Source organism: Typha latifolia, chromosome 9, assembly GCF_019914945.1.
Source record: "Typha latifolia isolate L0001 chromosome 9, TyphaL0001v2, whole genome shotgun sequence".
NCBI classification, from domain to species: domain Eukaryota; kingdom Viridiplantae; phylum Streptophyta; class Magnoliopsida; order Poales; family Typhaceae; genus Typha; species Typha latifolia.
The window spans coordinates 9,745,036-9,765,356 of record NC_133094.1 but is presented as its reverse complement, the minus strand read 5'-3'; the positions used below and the strand labels follow the sequence as shown (position 1 = coordinate 9,765,356).

The 20,321-nt window shown below is 34.1% G+C and overlaps 2 protein-coding genes across 7 annotated transcripts; one reads left to right on the top strand and one right to left on the bottom strand.

The window, feature by feature from the left end:
* Positions 1 to 893: 893 nt before the first annotated feature.
* LOC140794933 (uncharacterized) lies at positions 894 to 6,561 on the bottom strand. Of its 3 annotated transcripts, XM_073147222.1 has the most exons (13): positions 6,336 to 6,352; positions 6,185 to 6,240; positions 6,048 to 6,081; positions 5,757 to 5,871; positions 4,925 to 5,023; positions 4,622 to 4,770; positions 4,379 to 4,417; positions 4,214 to 4,306; positions 4,028 to 4,126; positions 3,206 to 3,307; positions 2,574 to 2,657; positions 2,295 to 2,360; positions 894 to 1,193 (listed from the first exon to the last, which is right to left on the bottom strand). In XM_073147222.1, exons 4-13 carry the CDS (start codon positions 5,794 to 5,796, stop codon positions 1,107 to 1,109), a joined length of 858 nt encoding a protein of 285 aa, XP_073003323.1. In that variant the 5' UTR covers positions 5,797 to 5,871; positions 6,048 to 6,081; positions 6,185 to 6,240; positions 6,336 to 6,352; the 3' UTR covers positions 894 to 1,106. The 3 variants fall into 3 exon arrangements, with proteins under 3 accessions (XP_073003323.1, XP_073003320.1, XP_073003322.1); XM_073147219.1 differs by lacking the exon at positions 5,757 to 5,871 and having other exon boundaries at positions 6,336 to 6,512; XM_073147221.1 differs by lacking the exons at positions 3,206 to 3,307; positions 5,757 to 5,871 and having other exon boundaries at positions 6,336 to 6,561.
* Positions 6,562 to 12,915: 6,354 nt separating this feature from the next.
* LOC140795669 (uncharacterized) lies at positions 12,916 to 18,904 on the top strand. Of its 4 annotated transcripts, none has more exons than XM_073148363.1 (6): positions 12,939 to 13,396; positions 13,535 to 13,566; positions 14,372 to 15,326; positions 15,942 to 16,211; positions 16,464 to 16,555; positions 17,869 to 18,904. In XM_073148363.1, exons 3-6 carry the CDS (start codon positions 14,394 to 14,396, stop codon positions 18,704 to 18,706), a joined length of 2,133 nt encoding a protein of 710 aa, XP_073004464.1. In that variant the 5' UTR covers positions 12,939 to 13,396; positions 13,535 to 13,566; positions 14,372 to 14,393; the 3' UTR covers positions 18,707 to 18,904. The 4 variants fall into 4 exon arrangements, with proteins under 4 accessions (XP_073004467.1, XP_073004464.1, XP_073004465.1 ...); XM_073148364.1 differs by lacking the exon at positions 13,535 to 13,566 and having other exon boundaries at positions 12,957 to 13,041; positions 13,287 to 13,396; XM_073148366.1 differs by lacking the exon at positions 13,535 to 13,566 and having other exon boundaries at positions 12,916 to 13,041.
* Positions 18,905 to 20,321: the final 1,417 nt, after the last annotated feature.

Sequence of the window (20,321 nt, the reverse complement as noted above, 5' to 3'; positions counted from 1 at the left end):
AGTCTATGACAGTGTGTGATGCAGTATGAGTATTTATATGACATGACTACTTTTTAAAAGAAGATAGAGGAGCGAGAAGGAATCTTAATTGCAATTAAAATAATGTGTATTTAAATGATATCTAATCTATGAGCGAACATAGTAATTGTATGTTATTATTAGATTCTTTTTTAAAATAATATGCAATAAAATGAGAGAGAATGATAAATTATTATAAGGGCGTTATAGTTTTAGCCTAGTTTGGTTTAAGACTAAGCCTCAAACTCGATTAGTTAGTCTCATTTATTAGCCTTGATTTTTTTAGAGAATAGACTTAATTAGATATGAAAAAAAAAATTAAAAAATATTTAATTACTGAACTAGTTTAGGAGTCCTGAACCAGTTTACGAAGAGTTCCTGAACTCAAAGAAAACAAGACAGGATACATGGCCGACCACGATCTTGAATTCAAATCGTAACCTTGTTCAAATCTCACAAATATTAATGTACTAACTATGACCACTTGAATTAGAATGATTTATGCAGTGGAGAAAGGAAATTCATAGCAGACATTATTCATCTTCTCTTCTCGGTAGTAGATCAGTCATACCTATTACTCCATAACAAGAAGGCATGCAATACAAGTGAGGTTGGAGAAGGTAATCCTTTACTGAAACCAATCAAGAAAGAATAGAAGATTGCCATAGCAAACTTTAAAGCAAAGTGAACAATTATCAAAGAACGGAACCTCTTATCTGGCTTTTCTTGAGATACCATCTATAATATTATATGGGCAGTATAGCTGGAACTTTTTTTATTTGCCAACGAAGAACAGAATATCTCAGTCTCATTCTAGAAAAGGTGAATAAATGGAATTAGTTTGAGCTACTAGCATTTGCATGCATGCCGATAAGTTCTTCACCATCCCAACAATGTATGAATTAAACATTCAAATCTAAGTTCAACAGACTTCAAATAAAGGAGTATCGACTATCAAGTATTACGAAATTAAATTAACAAATTATTTTGTCTATCGCAACATGATTTTGCAGCCGCTAAGATTATGGCTTAGTAAGCATGGAATAGTTGAAATATAAGAAAGTGAAGAATGATAAGGCGCAACACAATCATGCTAATTTCTTCTGACCGAAAAATAGTTTCCAACTATAAGTATTGCCTTTACTCGCTGCAGCATCCAACCGATTAGCACCAACCTGTAAAGAAAAGGTTCAAACAAGAGATAAGGACTGAAAGCCAAAAATGACTGTAGGCATTAATTGAAATTCAAATGTAGTTAAGTTTTTGAATTATAGCTATTCTTGGACAAGTTAATAGTTCAACACATGCAGCAGCCAATGTAAACTAGGAAAAGCACTAAAAATACTCTGATTTGTCATTGTCATCTGCAAATAATTTTTTAATATCAAAATGAACATATATATCACATGATTATCCATGTCACATCATAATATGCAGAACTTCAATTTTATTCTTTAAGCACTAGTTTTCTTACAGAAGAATCATTAATAAGTGCCTATTTGGATTCAACTAATTAAAAGTTCTACTCCATATGATTTGCATTTATAAGACATGAAAGTTGTCAAATTTATAATTATATGAAAACGTTGTAACAGTTACCCTGTTGGTCCATGACATTTATTCCAAGATAGAGATTATTAGTTTCAGTAGATTGAAGATTGTCACAACTGTTATTGAGGTTCTCATCTCAACAAACAAGTTGCTTCACTTTTAAAATAATGATTCAGATCATTGGTAGCATGGTGGCTTTCTCTGATCTCAGTCCTTTGCTTAAAACAGACATATAGTCAAGTAGATAATGTCCTGTGGCAATGTGCTGACATGTGAAACAAGATCTAGAAGGAAGGAAGGCCATTATGCACACGCAACATCAAGCGTCCAGCTTAGCTAGCTGAGATGCTCATGTGCCACAAGTAAATTGATGCTTGTAATGATTTTTTCTTTCTTTCTAAACCAGTCCTTACTGCAGAGCTGTACTTCTATACTATGTGTGAATCTAGCTTTATATCCAAATAATGAATCCAAAATTCACATATGATAGCATAAGGCCAAAATGGGCTCCCAATCACCAACTTCTCATGGGTATTGAATCTTTCAATAATTTATTAATTTCCCCAATTACAAATTAAATAGAGAGAAAGAAGCAATTTCAATTAGTAGAAGAAAAATAAGTGCATCGCCATACTAAAGAAACATCAGCTGATGTTTTGCAAAGATAAGTATGCACTGACAATTGATGACAATTCTATGCAGATAAAATAAGCAAAAGAGTATACCCGATCCAAGAACCAATAAGCAATTGTTGGCATGTATTGCGCCAAGTACATTACAAGCAAAATGGGCTGCACAGTAAAGTTACATAAAGTTAGAAAGATTTGATGTATATGCAATCTTGGAGAAAGAAAGCAAGTTGTGTCTTGTGGAACTCTCTTTTCTTTAGGACAAATAACAGTTTATCAGTTAGTCCAGTATAATAATGCAAGTTTGAAATGGAGATATTGGTTATCTACTAGCTCACGAAGCTGTAAAGCAAAAATGCTACAAATAATAATAACCTGATCTGATATCCAAGCCTCCTTTAAGCCATGGGTTGCAGCAACAATTGTCAGCTCAGCACATCTTTCTACTGACACACGCTTCTGTCAAGGAATATGAGTTAATGAAGACAAGTAGATATTTTTAATCAAAATAGTGTAGAAATACCATGTATTCCAGATTCCATAATATTAAATTTATGCAAAGAAGCAAGTATGTCCAGGTTCTAAGGATAAATGGATAAACTACTCTGTAGTAGGAGGCATCTAGAAGAGGGACGACCTCAAGTTCTCTCTAGTGAATGCACCTTGTCTAGCTGACCAAACTATCTATAGGAAGTAAAGCCAATTGACTAGATGCATTTGATGCCTTTAGCATTAAAAATCATGAAATGGCCTCTATCTTGATCCTATGAACAAATGACTAGGAGTCTAGAACCAACTTGGACCAGATCTTACTTCATAAGCTACCTCTAGTTTGCAATTCTGAATTGAAATATAGAACAGCATTAGTAACCTGTCCAAGAATCACAGAATAAGGGAAGGCAATTTTCTGTTCCTTTTCTGACATTTTATGATTATGATTAGCTTTCATCTAGATGCTCTCCAAGTCTCCTATAGGCAAATTATGAGGAAGGGACTAAGAAATGAACCTCTGAAGAACCACTTTGTCCAGATGAGCCTGCTCCAGAAAGTTCTGGTGTTTCTATTGGTCCAGGACAAACAACAGTGACCTTAATGCCTTTAGTACACAGCTGTGCCATAAAAGAGTATACCAAGAACCACATTTCAGTAAGTTACCAACTGATCTTCTCAATTTCTCATTCACTTCCAACAAATAAGGAAAGGAGAATAAGAAATAGATGCTTATCAATTAAAAATAAATAAATCAAATGATGGGAAACAAATATCACATAACTATAAATAGAAAGCTAGGTTCTACCTTATGACTGAGAAGAAAAGAAAATGAAAACAAAAGAAAGACGGTGTGAGTGTTTTGTAAATAAAAATTATCAAGCAAAGAGGAAAAAATTAGGGCTAAATGTGTTTTACCCTCTTGTACTTATATCTAAAATTAATTTTTTCCCCTATAGAATATTTTGTACCAAATCAATCCTTGTACTTATGATTGAAATCATTAGAGTTTCCATCTCACCAAATGGAGCCCCAATAAAATTACCAAAATGCACCTGTTATATTTGTTAGACAAACTGATTGGGGAGAAGGGGGAATTTGAACATTTTGGTAATTAGTTATATTTGATATAAAGGGGCATTTTTTGGTGATTTGTACGAGCTCTATTAATTTGGATGGGAACTTTAATAATTTTATTTTAATCATATGTATAGATACTAGTTTGGTACAAAACATTATAATAAAGTTATTTGATGCATAAGTATATGAGAGTAAAATATATTTACCCTCAAAAATTAAGAGGAATATGTTACAATTCATTCAATCAAATAAAATATTACCTCAGCACGAAGACTATGAAAATATCCATTTAGAGCATGTTTAGAAGAAGAGTATATGGCTTGACCAGGTGAAGGACATTTTCCTGCTGCACTACTCATCTGCAATGAGAATGTAATCAGCATCCTACTAGAACAGCATACAAAGAGTACATGGGAAATAAGAGTCAAGATCATTATTCAACATACCACAACAAAGTGTCCCCTTCCTCTTTCCAACATTGACGGTGCAAGAAGGTGAGTAAGTGTTATCGTCCCCAGAACATTTATGTGAAAAGTATCCTTCAATGTAAAAATTAAGATAAATTTCAGGAAAACAAATTAGGCATAAGAAAGTATAATGGAACAGCATACCTGAAGACCTTTCTCAGTTTCTTCTAGAGCATTTCTCTTCTGCAATCAGATACTTAAACCAGATTAATATCAACCAAAATAGATTGTCTGTAATACAAAGTATTATAAGATTGCATCATATTTTAGTGCTAATGACTAATAGGTTACAGTTTTAAACTAACAAACTAAAAGGTTGCATGCTGGCTGCCTGACTAAGATAAACTTGGAGCAGAGATACAGGGAAAGATAAAATCATAAAATTACGGGACGTTCAAACGCTGCATTATGGATCATGAAATCCACACCAGCACCAGAAAATAGGGATTCTGCCTCCTTTACAACTTCTCTTAGAGAATCTTCACCGGATGCCAAATCCAAAGGTAAGACTTCAACTCTACTAGCCGGATGTTTACCTTTTTAATCAAGAAAAAAAAAGGGATAGTAGACAAATAAGTACAAAGACGAATTGTGTAAATGCTCTTCAACTTCATAATTGTATATGCACATCATAGTTGATTAATGATTACAAAAGATGCCTAAGTAGTGCTTCTAACCAAAGATGCTTACTGGTAATTTCACTTTTCACTCGCTCAAGCTCCATCTTATTACGAGCAGAAAGTATCACTTTTGCTCCTAAATTTGCAAACTGCTTTGCAAGAATCTCACCTGAAAATAGAAGATATAAGACTCATTCAGCTAGCTAGTATGTTTATTTGAAGATATTATATATTGCTGAAAGCCACTTAAATCTGATGACTTAAAGACAAGAGAGAGACTACTAGAAAATTGTTCTAGTAAATTGGTTTCAACTCCCAACTGCTACAATAACAACTTTACGCATCTATATTACAATAAACCCTGGTATCAAGTATCCAAGATTATAAACTTTTATAACAACTACCTCACATTTAGAAAACTAAGAAAAGTAATACAAATTGTTTAGAAGGTGAAATTCAGTGTTCTAAGTTGCAGTCTTATGCCAATATAAGATGCTTGTTGCATTGGTACTTGAAGCATGAGTAGAATATATGCTAGATGAATGGAATTCTGTACTCCCTACTTCTTCAACAATCATCTCAACTATCTGATGGAAGAAAAAGGTAACCTTGGAAATCCAAGTAACTAATAACAGGTAGTGATGACTATGGGATTGCTTGCTCTCATGAAATTGTTAATAAGAATGTGAGAATGTTCTAATCCAGATACCCTTGAGTTAAAAACTGCATTTCAAAAATCCTAAGCTCAAAAATTCTGAGAATCAAAAGATTACTAATATACAGTACAGTTTCAATGCATATTCCAATTACTTGCAGCAATAATGCTATAACTTCAATAGCATACTCACCATTCAATATTGTGGTTCCTAGCAACACAAATTATAAGCATCTGAAGTACTTGCCTTCTGTCCAAAGGAATTGATATTTGAAGAATCCAGTCATTTTAAGTTAATTGGCAATAATATTCTTGTTTTATCCCTTAGACGTCTCTCACCAGCACCACACTGTAGAGTGTTTCTGTCATTTTGAAACTGTAGGTAGTATCTTTCCTCTGTTTTAATCCAAATATATCAAACTTATCGACAAAGAACTCTCTTAAGCATATTACAACACCAAAAATTGAAATCCAAACACTAAAACTAGTAGTTTAACACATAATCGAAATGTGAAAAAAAAAAAAAAAAAGTTCTCACCTATCCCACGGCTTGCGCCCGTAATCCACACAACCTGAGCATCAAGAAGCCATCAAAAGCAATAGAAGACACGATCTTTACACACAAAGGAAGAAAAGAGAACAAGAAAACAAGTGTCTTTCTCGTGATCTCTTCACCTTGCCCTCCACTTCCTCGCGCTTAGCCGGGCCCTTGGATAGCAGCGTGAAATCCCCTATAAATTCAAAGAGAATAAGGAATCTAGCATCTAAGTGAACGGAAGAGTACTGGATCAAGCAAGCTCTTCTGTTTCTTCCCTAAGGTTCTCACCATCGGCAGTGGCGAATTTGACGAGGAGGGCAGCTGCCGCAGCGAGGAAGAAGACTAACAACAGCATCGTTTCTTCGCTAAGATTTGGGGACGGCGAGAGGGTGAACGGGAATTAAATGGAAGACGTCGGCGATAGTGGCGGAAGCTACGGCGACTTTGTAACCCGTAAAGTTTTGAGCGATTTTGTACTTTGAACCCTATAGTTCTTTATTTGCAAAATTAGTACAGGACTCGATTCTTGTCTCGGGCGTGGAATCAAATGAAGAAGTCGGCGATAGTGGGCGGAAGCTGCGGCGACTTTGTAACTGGTAAGTTTTGAGATGATTAAGCACATCTTAGCAATAAAAACAGTATGCTGAAAAGTTTGAGGATAAAACATGCACATTATAGGTCTCTAATGTTCGTCCTCCTATCCATAGATGAAACTTTGGATGAAGTAATCTTACCTGAAGAACTTGTTCTTGATTACCATCAGTGATTTGAGCTCTTCAAAACACTCTTAATAAGCTGTCACTTATAATGTTGTCATAGCTTAGGTCATCGAACCGCACCTCTAATGTCCGTCCTCCTATCCATAGATGAAACTTTGGATGAAGTAATCTTACCTGAAGAACTTGTTCTTGATTACCATCGGTGATTTGAGCTCTTCAAAACACTCTTGATAAGCTGTCACTTATAATGTTGTCATAGCTTAGGTCATCGAACCGCACCTCTTCAAACTCTTCCCAGAATATATGATTCTTGGTTTCCTAGTAGTCCTACAACTAGGCCCTCCAGTATAGAGAGGTGTATAGCACCTTATGCTCCTTTGTGGTGTGCTAGTGAATAAAAAGAAGTGATGAAGCGCCTACAACAAGCTCTAGGGTTATCTCCATCAAATTGAGGCAACTCAATCCCATTTTGTAGCCAATCTAGGCGAGGATGCACCTTTAGATGAAGCTCCTTCCCTTGGCTGTAATAGTCCACCTCGGTTCTTTTGGGTGGTTGAGGCTTGGAATCAGAGTGAACCTTCAACCTCGACTTCTCTCTCTCTTTAATGTGAAGCTCGTTCAGCCCTACGAAGATAGCTTCAATCTGGGAATAGACATGGAACAAAAATTTATCTATAGATTCCTTCATGGTCTCTAAATGGATCTAAAGTTGGCCAGCTAACTCTTGGATCTTCTACTCATTATTGCATGAGAGCTTTGCTAGGGTAGTCAATCTAATAGCCTCAACTATGGCCATCTTTACCTTCTTCTCCATGCAATTGGAAGTCAATCGTAACCAGCTCTGATACCAAATGTCAAGCTTTATCATATCCTCTCTCCTCCTAACCGTCTAAAATGTCCACCTTCCAAATTGACATCACGTGCATAGCACATAGTTTAACCAAGGGCGTCTAATAAAGAATGCTACTAATACGGGACTAAAAAGCAATAACAAAAAAAATCCCCGTATTAATAATATAGGGCTTATTTGTAAAAATCTCAAGTATTCCTCTGTGAAATAAATACTAATGTAGGTTTGCAACAAATAAAGATGGAACAACAACAATATCTAGAGTCTAAGGAGCAATTTTAGGGTTCCAAGCCCAAATAAAGATTGGGCTAGATAGTCTCATAAATAATGCATAAGTCCTCATAAATTATCCAATGACAAGTTAACAGTATATCTATTGATAAATAAGTCATAAATAAGCCTCTTAAGATGGATTACAGAAGAAAATAAACACATTCACACTCCAAAAATTTTGGTGAAAGTGGCACATACTATGTTGATTATGACTATCGAATATATAAAAACTTATTTTATTAAAAGTAAAGCACAATCAATTAGTAATATAATTAACACACAATATTGAGTAATTATCACTAAATTTATATTTTGTAAGTAAAAAAAATATTCATTATCACACAACACTGCCCATGGCACAAAATTCTTGTATTTACTCTTTTTCTTTTTCATTCTTGTATATGCTAACTGCCATAACAAAGGTTATATATATATATATATATATATATATATAAAATTCTTAATATAAAAATAAGATAGCTAAGAAGAATAAGTGACACCAAAAATAAAACATAAGAAAGAAAAAGGGGGGGGGGGGGGGGGCAAAATAAGCTTCTCTAAGTCAACTTTTTGTTGATTCCAAGGATAATTAATTATAATCTGTAAGTGTACTCAAATAAAAGATTAATTATTAAAAAAATTAATATATAATTGCCACCAAAAACTTTCAAAATATCATAATTATCCCTATATTCTTTAAATATCAGCAGTAAAACTTTTGATTTCAAAAATGCCATTCTGATTAATTTTAAAAAAATTATTGCTAATAGATTATTATTAAAGTTAATAAACACATATAAATAATTAAAATACCACTTTTTTTAGTTGTATGTAAAATACTAATCAAAACACATTATCTCACATAAAATAAACTATATTTCATTGTACTATAATATTCAGTATAACATTAAATAGTTTTTTTAAAAAAATAATAATTTCTACAACAGAAAAATAGTCTTCTTTTTTTATATCTAAGTTATGATTTAATTATAATTAGTGATGAAATGATATTTTTGAAAGTTTTTAATAGTAATTATATAAAAACCTCTAGAAAAAAGAAAAGATTAATATGAAAAGAATTAGTCCAAAAGTATGTTATCATCACTTGAACCAAACTCCATTTGGAGACAAACTTATCCACTCAAAAACCTTTCTCAACTAAAACAAAGCAAAGAAATAAAATTAGGTAATCAATCATAATCCAAATTGTCGGCAATCTTTTTTCACATTTTATTGAGCTACATAGGCATACAAATAAACACCATCACCAAACCCAAGTACAAGCTACTCCAAATAAATATAATGCTCTTCCATCCTAACCACTCTACCTAAAAAAAACACACAATAAAAAACTAAAAAATAAAATAAATTCCCATGTTAAGTAGATTGGAAAATCAAGAATTCTACCGATCAATAATTATATTTAGTTTTTTGGTTACTGAGTGCGTATATGTTTTATAGTTGATACATATTCTGTTATAATAGAATACATATAATTTATATTTATTGTGATATTATTAATAAATAAATAATTTAATATAATATAATTAAATTACAGAAGTTCCTCGCCCCGAAGGAAAAATATGACAAGTAGAAATTAGAAATTAGAAAATTATTTCATTTAATGTATTATTTTTGAAAGTTCACTAATGAGTGATTCAGTTCATAGAGCTTATTAAAGAATACTTGCTAACGAAGAAACCCTAATTTTGACATCAATTCACTATCATTAAAATTATTTTAGCCTAAAAACTAATAATAAAATATTTAATGTTATATAATGTATAATACATAAGACTAATATGAATCTATATTTTTAGCTCTTAATATAATTATATTAGTTCTTATACCTTCACCATTAAATCAGGCTTTATTTCAAGCTTGATCACGCACAATTTAGGCTTGAATTGATCCTCGAAATCATTGATTACACTCCTAATTACTCCTTTATTAAATTTGAAAAATATACTTAACTTGCAAGCAAAAAACAATAAAATCCAAAACTAACTAACTTCATAAATAAAGCTCATGATAGATAGACATAATTGGATGAGATGGATTAAATATCCAACTCCTATTAACTTTCCATATGGACCCCATTCTTAGAGGAGATTAGAATCTTTATATATAAAGAGACTTGTTACTGTACCAAGACAAAGATAGGCTACCAAACAGGGCAAAGAGATTCCAATATATAGAGAAAGAAAAGGATTTAGTGGCCCTCACCATTATAATTAATGAGTTTGGATAAATCCATCTAAGCTTTATCCACAAAACCCTAAGCTTATTTCATCCCTCGGAAGTCCCCCAAAATCTATATTTATCAGGGCTGAAATAGATATCCTTGGAATCACATAAAGGAGAGAAAAAATAAACATACTATTATGCCCTTAAAATGATTTCTTTAGTCTTTCGATGCCAAAAATTTTTTAGGCTTAATTACACTTTACTCCGTACTTTGACCCGATATCACTTTACCTTCTTACACTAAAAAAATGTATAAATACTCTCTAGACTTTTGAAAAGCTACAACTTAACTCATCTATTAGCTTTTCGTAAGTTAAAACTCACATGCCAAGTACGTAAATATTATGCTATTTTTAGATAGACTAAATTACCCTCATAAATGTCAAAAAATAGTTTTGGATAATTTTATCCTGTCTCCTTTAAGCTTAACTACAAAAGGCATTTCTTTCTTCTTTCCCAAGCTTTCTCCTTCTCCGAGTCATAAATTTTTTTATCCTATCTCTCTATATATTTTTTTCCCCCACATGGCTTTTAGCATAAACAACAGCAACACCACCGACATTTGATTTCCTTACATCTTTCTCACATAGCTTCTAGCTCTCCTATGTCTTCTTCGATGCATGAATTATATATTGCCAACTTTTAAAGTTGAGAGAGAAGAGTCGAGATGGAAGTTTTTTTGGGATAAGAGTGGTAGATTAAAAATGAAGAAAATGAAAAAAAAAATGGGATAAAAAGAGGAAGAAATAAATGAAGCAGGTAAGAATAAATAGGTAATTTTAAATTATCAGTAAAAGTAATGTTTTTCTCTAACAACATAGGGCTAGAAAAGTAATTTTAGAATATCTATTAACGACAATTTTTTAAAAATCTAGTGGAGTATTTTTATATAGTATAGTAAAGACAAAGTGCAATTGAGCCTATTTTTTAAAGTGACTAATTTTTTTCTTATCACATCAGAAATAATGACTAATTTATTTTTAAACTCATTCAAAGTATCTTATTCAAAAATTTAAAAATAAGAGTAATTAAACTAGGACCTCTTTTTTTTCATAGATGGTCCTTAAAATTGATGCCATAAAGAACCAGCAGTCTCCTTATCCAAAGAGGAGAAAGAAAATTTGACCAGCAGTACTACTCTAGTACTCTCTTTAAAGTCAACACCTTTTTATTCATAGCTTATTGTTTGACTAAAGAATTTGCCTAGAAAAATGTTTTTTTTAATTAACTCTACCTAGAGAAATATTGAGCATAATCAATAGAAATTAGAAAGATTGCATAAAATGTGTGAAAAAAAATATTTCTTTATGCTAGAAATTTAAAAGATTGTGTAGTATACTCTTAGTAGAGACTCCTTGTGGCTAATAAATTTTGTTTTATGGATAGTTGGCTAAATTGTGCAATATATGCTACTTATAAATTGATATACCCATTTTTTATAAAAGAAAAAAATGTTCACTTTAAATTTGTTAAACTTAATTCATAAACGGATTATCGAGTGACACAAGCTATTTAAATTTATATAAATTATTTCGGCAAAATTTCTAAACACGATTGATTTATTAAGCAAGCAGGTGACATAAATTATTTAAATTTATATAAGTTATTCTCGTTTATAAATAAGTTTTGCGAATTTTAAACAGATTAGTTGAATCATAAATGAGTTAGTTGGATCATATATCCATTTTAATTAGTTTCATTGGAGACAAACATCCCCTTAGCCAAATTATTCCAAAAGTTCTCCTATTTATCTAACAAAATTAGTAGAAGAATGGGAAAAAAAGAAAAAAAAAAACCTACTTTGAATAAAAAGTCAAGTCAAACTTACCAGCACGATATGGTCACCGTATCGGTGAAATGACCGAGGCGTTGTTGACCGCTGGTCGCTGAGGAGCGAAGCCAGTTCGATCTTCGGGCCCTACGCGGTGGCGGCGTCTTCGTTCACCGACAGCCCACGCTTCTCCCACATGCGCTTCCATTCCAATTCTCAATTAATTAATTTATTATATTTCTTTTATGGATTATAAACAAATTATGCAATCATAAATTATTGCATACTTAAACCAAAACCAATAATATCTCACCTGATTAATTTTTATAATACGATCTTGTAGATAGTAAAAATATTTTACATAAAAGATAAAAAAAAAATAATAATCTTAATACTATATATGAGTTGGATGGAAAAGAATAACTAAAGAGCTCCAACCAGTCACAGTATATTTAAAATTTTATTAAATTTTAAATCTACTATTTTTGAGGAAATTAAACTTCTTTTAGGGACAAGTTTAATTTTTATTACTTAAACAAGAGACTCGAAAGTAAGAGAAAAGAATAAGTAACGGTCGAATAAGATTTGGCATAGTGTTGGATAAGGTTGGTATCGTAGGTAACTTAACCTAAGAGTTTCATTGAGTTAAAATAATAGAGAATTTTATAAATTTCACTCTAAATTTTATCTATTTTATAATTCACATCCCGTCTGATTTTTACTGATTTTTTTTATAATTCTCATTTAAATAAATAATTTATTATAATATATAAAATAATTTATAAATCGTGGTGAGATAATTTTAGTAATTTGGTTGATATCAGTTAGTTAATATAATTATGGAGAAATAGGAGGACTGGTTTGAATTATAAAATAGATAAAGTACCTGAAATAATATTTATAAATATATTAAAACGAGAGGGTGTGAACTGTAAATAGGTTAAAAGTCAGGGTGCTAAAATGCAAATTCCTCAATCAATATTCCTCCTTCCTGTAGTTGTTATTATTACATCGTCATGCATAAACTGCAAGAGGTGGACAGATACCAGAGAGGCAGAGAGATTAGGATTGTGTCAGGTTACAAACAGTTCTCCTGCATTAATAGGGCGAGAAGAGAAGCAAAGAAACAAGAAAGTACTCTCTCTCTCTCTCTCTCTTTCTCTCTCTCTCTCTCTCTCTCTCTCTCTCTCATATCCACTTTAAATGCCCTCGTAGCCCACCATTCTTCTTTACTGAAGCTCCTCAGTCTCCTTGCGACAGGGGAAAAAGAAAATTGTACCTTTTCGTCCCTCCTCTGTATCAACGTAATCTTTCTTCGCACCTTTGTCTATCGCCCTCCAATTGTTTTTGTCTTCTCACCTGTTACCCCAACGTACCAGTCAGCGACGCATTAAATTCCTGATTTTTCCGCTGTTGGGTGTCGAGATATCGCTGTCCTCTTTGGTTTCCAGCGAGATCTCCATGACTTTCGATCGCTATTAGTTGAAAGGTTGGTTTCGATTATATTCGAAATGCTCTTTTTTGAATTAAAGGTGGTGTTTTTTTTTTAATGCTCTTGTTTGTGTCTCTGGAGTACTTTGGATCTACAAAAAGCTGATTTTTTTTTTTAACTTTTTCATTTTAATAGGAGGGAGTTTGCGTTTGGGTTTTGAGGAGGAGGTGTGATTCGTATTGGAATCTCCCTGAGCAATATGTGTAGTGTAACTGTTTGTTAATATTTCTCAACGGATTAAATAGATCTGATCCTTTTACAATTAGGATGGCTTATAGGTCAACGTATAATAATTAGCCTTTTATGTTGTTCTCCCCCGTTTTGGTCAAATTCTGTTTAAATCTCCATCTATTGCACATGCTATTATCAAGTGATGCATTTTGTCGACTGTAAGGCAGAATGGTATCATTCAAGGTCAAAATTGGCTCCTTTCCTCATTAAAAGACTACAAGACTTCGATGCTATTTCTAGTTGAGCCTTCAGAAAATACTTTTTTAGGTTGGTGTTGTACTTTTGAGTCCATATGAGGAGTCAAATTTGATTGCTCCTTTTGGGTTTTTCTCTTCTTGATTCATGACTTCATAGTCTGTGAGAACTTTGATCCTGAATATTTCAAGCCTAGAGCTAAAATTGTTCTTCCTTGTGAGTTCCATAGATTTGCAACAACTTTTTTTTTAAGGAAATCTCTTTGGTTGTCTCGGTGTCTCAAATTCTCAGAGATACCTCATCTTGTAATCGTTTCGTTCCTGGATTTCTGCTAATTGAACATTTTCCTGTCTAGTATTTATAAACATGCTCAAGTCGCTAATCACAATCACTTCGGTTAAAAAAGAAAACAATAGTCATCTGATGATTTCAACATTTGGGGTTTATTTATATTCAAGAAATTCTTGAGCTAGAAATCTCTGTTTGTTGTTTGAGTTTTCTTGTTGTTTTAAGTTGAATTTGTTTGTTTATATTGCCTTATTGCAGAGAATTTATGCTATAGAGACCAATGGCTGGTTTGGTCCCTGGGGTTCTTCTCAAGCTCCTCCAGCATATGAATTCCGATGATAAGGTTGCAGGTCGGCACCGTTCTTGTCTCCTTCAGGTGGTCAGCATTGTTCCTGCCCTTGCTGGTGGGGATCTCTATTCCAACAAGGGTTTCTATTTAAAGGTCTCAGATTCCTCCCATGCAACATATGTCTCCCTAGATAACGAAGACAACGAGCTCATCTTGAGTGATAATATCCAACTGGGCCAATTCATCCATGTTGAGCGCCTCATGGCAGCCTCCCCTGTGCCAATCGTTAAAGGAGTCAGGCCGGTTCCTGGACGCCACCCTTGTGTTGGTAGTCCTGAGGATCTCACTTCTACCTCTTCTGGGGTCGTAAATATTGAGAAATCACAAGCATCAACTGACTCTATGACTCTTAGCAATCTAACATTGGATAAAGAGAGGATCAAGTTGAGGAAGTCAATACTAACGACCAAAGTTGAGGCATTGGATAGTAGAAGGTCATCACTCAGTAGGTCAACATCTTCTCTCTCGAAACAATCTGTAAGTAGTGTGGAGGAGAAGAAGGAAGTTCGTCATGTTAGGTCGAGATCATTGTCGAGGTCAATTCCTTCATCCCCAACTAGTTGTCATTCATTGTCAACATCATTTGAGAAGATACCCAATGGAGTTAAGCAGCAGGCAAAAGTTAAAAGGACAGAGAAGTCTACACCTTCGAAGCTAGGTTTGTTGGAGAGGGCAGCTTCTGTTCTAAAGGCAACAGCTGCTGGCAGGAAATCTACCTCTGGTAACTTCTTAGGAAATCTGGCATCTTCAGGTCCTAAGGCTTTAAGAAAGAGCTGGGAAGGAAATGTAGAGCCGAAGGGGAAAGATTATAGTAATACCAGAGCAGCTAAGATTGAGCCTAAAGCTGAAGCTCGAAGTTCTTCAGTGAGTTTCTATGACTCTTATCTAATCTTAATAGTTTTTATGAGTTGTATTTATCTATATCTTTAGTATTGTTGAGGTTTGAAAAAACTTTTTTTTTGCTCTGCCTTCTCATATGTTTTAGATACTGTAATGCTATGAACCATCAAGACTATTTCTAACCTTTAGTATCTTGCCATCTTGGAAATTGTTAAGAGTTGCATCTCATTATTTTGTTTAACTTATCTAAATTACTTTTGAAATAAGTTTTACTGCAATGTTGCCCTTTTTTCAGGGTTTTAATAGTTAAGAATGCCGAAGTTTGAGCATGATAAGTCAAGAAGTAAGCAAAAATTTTGTATGCCGCCACAGAATGCCAACTTCTGATGATATTCTGAAATTGATTGCAGCAGAATTTATTTGGATTAAGTAGAAGGTCTAGATAACAATGTTCTTCTATATTTTCTGTCTTCTCCTCTGACTTTCGGTTTGTGATGTCTTTGACTTATTCAGGCACAGGACGTAAACATATCATTCTTCATTTCTGTATTGAAAATGCAAAGAAACTGCAGTTATCTTATGGATATTCTAGTATTTCTGTATGAGATCACCTTAGTATTTCCTTGTGTAAACTTACAGGTTCCTCGAAGAAAGTTGGCCACAGATGAGAAGTTACCTAAAGAAGACAGTAGGGCTCAAACCCCTTTGAAGAAAGGGAATCCTACTGTAACAGTAGAAGATTCTGATAGATCAAATAAGCAAAGAATCCCCCTTGTAAAGAAGTCAATGGATGCCACTCGCAATCTACCACTTGGCAACCTAGTCAAAGTTATCCCCAGCAGAAGAAAATTGACAAATGGAAGTGCCTCATGGGGCTCAGTTTCATCTTCTCTCACAAAACTTGGAAAGGTATTGTTTCTGTCATCTAATTATAATTGACAGCAATGGTTTTTCCTAGTTGGTTGTTTCGTACAAGAAGTATTTGCATGCTATTATTAGGTTCTATATTTCATTAAAGGATTGTGATGCCCGTGTCACAGCCAGCACAATGCTGCTGGTTGTGCTGCAAGGCACAATATTGCAATTTCAGTGAAACCTGATATATTGTGTTTTTACTATTATTTATTCTTATTATTAATTTTATATCTACTTTTACATTAGGAGGTCATAAAGTACAGGGACGCAGCCGAATTAGCTGCAATTGAGGCTATGCGAGAAGCTTCTTCTGCAGAGACCTTGATACGGTGCCTTAGGTATGACCTCTTCAAAATGATAGTTACTCTTTGATTTTGTTATCTTTTAGTTATTCTGACCATTAAGAGTTCATCTTCTGATAGGATTTCCATGCCGACAATATTGACTTGTTTTATATGATTCAGTTGTCCACTTCTAACCATTTCAATTGCAGGTAGTCTAGGCTATCTGCTTTCCTGTTCCTTTTAGTTTGTAAATTCTACTATATCATAGAATCTGTATTTGGAAGATAACCATTCTTGAGATCATATGCTCCATTTGTTATAGTACTCAAGCTTAGGGTTGAATTGAGTATGAAAACAAACATATTATAGTTGGAAAGTTTCAACTTTGATGATATATCAGCATTATAGATATGAGCTAACACTAATACAAGCACAGGCAAGAAGCAAGAACTGAATAAATCTTTTGAGGAAATAAAGTTGTCAAGAAAGAAGTTCCCATTTGCGACGGTGGATTCTAAGTTTTATCTGAAATGATCGTTATGCTGACAACAATCTTGCAATGATGAATAGAGTGCAGAGGATCTTTCAATCAACAGATCTATATTTTGGATACATAATGTAGGAAAGAAGGTTCCTAAATCCTAGTAGAACTTCATACATTTAAAATCATATAAGCCAATCTGGAATCTGGTTAGCATTTATTCAGATCAAATAACAATCCATCAGCAGAACTTTCTGCACATGAATTTAGTGTGCCTTGCTGTATGTGATGCTAAAATAATGGTAGGGCATGATATCTGGACTACTAAATTGGTAGAAGGTGTATGATAGAAGAAAATACTTCTATAGTAGAGAGAAATCATCATTCATCATACTGCTAGTTGTTTATCCAATCCTCACATGGACCAAGGGAGGTGAATTATTGATAGATAATATATTAATATTTCCTTTTCCAACATCAATATTTATATTTGGAGCCCAATGTGCAGGACATTTTTTTTTATCAGAAAACACTCCCATAAGGGAAAAGAAGTTATATTTAGTTTGTATCAAACTTGATTTAAAGATGATATCCTCATCTTTTCTAACTAACAAGTTTGATTCTAACTGAATATTCTCCCTTTGATTACCTTTTAGATTAAATGTGGTGTTCTCTGAGAATGAAGTCTAAAACAAGAGGTATTGAAAATAGTTAATCACATTTATATTTAGTTCTTGTGTTATGTGCTGCGAGTTAATTAAATCCTATTGAAAAAGTAGGGTGTAACAGTAAAATCATAAAAGTGTAGGGTTTGAAGTGTTAATCTTCCCTATTTCAGAGTTATAATGAGGATTTCATAATTATTTTATTTTTTTTATGCTGTTAGTGTGTATGCTGAGCTAACATCCACCGCGAAGGAGGATAACCCCCATCCCGCCGTGGAGCAATTCCTCTCACTCCACGCCACCCTCGCTCGCGCGACCCTCGTCGCCAGCTCGGTAACCTCACCTGACCACTCACCCCCTATGGCAAGCGGTGACCAGACCGAAGACGAAACTCTACGCTGCTCCGCCGACGACCACCGCAAGCTCGCCGCCTCATGGGTCCACGCCGCCCTCTCCACCGACCTCTCCCCCTTCACCCTCTACGGCCCTAAACCCCCTCCTCATCCTGGGTCCCCTTCCGCCGGAGATCCGGCGCCGGTGACGGCGGTGGTCGCCGCCGCCTCGAAGCCATCCCAACCGAAGGCTCGGCCTTCCCCTTCACCGGCGGCGCCAGCGCGGCGGACAAAGGAGGAGGCGGCTCCGGTGCCGGGGTGGATCCGCGGGGCAGGGGCGGCGGAGGGGGTGAAGCTAGCGAAGTTGATGCGGGAGGAGACGGCGAGGTGGTTCCTAGGGTTTGTGGAGAGGTTCCTGGACGCCGACGTTGCGGCGGGTGGGCCGTTCGATCGGGATCAGGTGGCGGGAATGCTGTCGCAGCTGAAGAAGGTGAACGATTGGCTGGAAGGCGAGGCGGCGGTGGAGGACGAGGAGGGCGGCGGCGGAGGAGGAGGAGTCTCCCCGGATACGATCGGACGGCTGAGGAAGAAGATCTACGAATATCTGCTCACGCATGTCGAGACAGCGGCTGTGGCGCTCGGCGGAGGAGGGAGCACATCGGCGCCGGCGCTGGCGACGGCTACGGCTGCCTATGGTGGTGTAGATCGGACGGTCAGGAGAGGATAAAGTCGGCGTATCATGCCACACGCACGAATCACGAGGTGGAATGGTACACGCTGTGCCTGCGATTCTTTTTGGTGGAGGGAAGAAGGAAGTGTATATAATTTTGTAATTCGTTATAGGGGCTTAATTGTGAATTGGTGTATGTTTTATTTTACTGTATACAAGATTAAATATTTAACTAATAAATTTATAAAAAAAAAATAAGATATTGTTTATTATTACTACTCCTAAAAGGTGAAATTTATGATCTCAAGATGGAATTATTTTACTTTCTTAAATTTTTTTTTAGTGTGGCAGACACCATCCTTATAATCCTATTAATGAAGATAATAAATAATTTAAATAATTCTGCTTTTATTAAATAAAATTCAAGGCGACTTAATGATTAAAAAAGGAAAGTGATTTTGTTTAATTTTTTTATCTAAATTAAAATTATACATGCAACGTTACAATCATAAAATGTTTAGAAAGGCTTAATGATACAAATAATTAATTTAACTGAATATTAAAATGGTTTACATTAGCCCAAATTCTATAACCCCTTATATTTTCCTTTGAGTTTGATTGAAGTCATAAATGCGGATAATCGATACATTAGTAGCATCTAACAGATGCTCGCAACCCACATCGAAATTGTGCTCATGTCGAAGCTATTTATAAAATTTTAAATATAATCCAACTAAATGTCAGTTTTACTTTTCAAAAAATTGAGACTTCGTATTAATTTTTTTCCATAGATTTAGCTCATTAATGAATAAGATTACACGAAATATTCAGGTCAGAAGTAGCCCAAAGCTTACAAGAAATATTTTCAAGAGCATATTAAGCTATGTTATGAACTATTCATTGTTTCATCTATTAGTATAACATATATGTTTGTTATGGTGCTGTGCTATTAGTATTAGGTCTTTGCTTCAAAGATAATAAAGTGGGCTTGTTAGTCAACTTTATTGGTTGATCCGATCATTGATTTCATTGCTACCATAGAATTACTAAAACTTCATATGGGATGATTCTACTTATCTTAATCACTTCATTGAACTCAAGTAAAAGAACATGAGCTTAATGGAAAATTGCATTAGCACAAAAGGCTTAATACATATAGATTATTTCTCATATATTTTAAATTTTATGATCTTGAGATAGTATCAATGGCTAGATATAACTTTAAAGGTTAAATGAATTTTTTTTTCTTATATTTTGGTCTAAAATTATTTTTTTTTTTAATTTTATTTATGTCAAAGTGCCCCTTTGGAATTTTAGTTAAACTGTAATTATAATTATTATTAATGAAGATAATAAAATAACTTAAATTACCTTGTTTCTGTAGTTCTATTAAAGAAAAATCAAAGAGTGACTTAGTGATACAAAGAAAAGAAAACAAGTGATTTTTATTTAAATTATAATTATATTATAAGATAAAAGAAATATATATTTACTAATAACTCTTGGATGAAAAATCTAATTGTTACAAACTAGCTAAAAGTCTATGAAGGCTTAATGATATAAAAAAAAGTTTAAGGAACGAGAGGCTTAGTTATACAAAAATATTTAAGATAAAATATTTGTCCAAAGTACAAAGAAGTAAAATATATTTAACCCAATATTAACATGGTTG

What these genes read in the sequence shown, in the direction of transcription:
- LOC140794933 (XM_073147219.1), bottom strand. Translation starts at nt 6,402, where the DNA reads ATGCTGTTGTTAGTCTTCTTCCTCGCTGCGGCAGCTGCCCTCCTCGTC. An exon ending in CAAATTCGCCACTGCCGATG is followed by an intron (nt 6,241 to 6,335) that starts GTGAGAACCTTA and finishes TTGAATTTATAG; the next exon opens with GGGATTTCACGCTGCTATCC. An exon ending in CTTATTGGTTCTTGGATCGG is followed by an intron (nt 1,194 to 2,294) that starts GTATACTCTTTT and finishes TTTTCTTTACAG; the next exon opens with GTTGGTGCTAATCGGTTGGA.
- LOC140795669 (XM_073148366.1), top strand. Translation starts at nt 14,394, where the DNA reads ATGGCTGGTTTGGTCCCTGGGGTTCTTCTCAAGCTCCTCCAGCATATG. An exon ending in CTGAAGCTCGAAGTTCTTCA is followed by an intron (nt 15,327 to 15,941) that starts GTGAGTTTCTAT and finishes GTAAACTTACAG; the next exon opens with GTTCCTCGAAGAAAGTTGGC. An exon ending in ACCTTGATACGGTGCCTTAG is followed by an intron (nt 16,556 to 17,868) that starts GTATGACCTCTT and finishes TTATGCTGTTAG; the next exon opens with TGTGTATGCTGAGCTAACAT.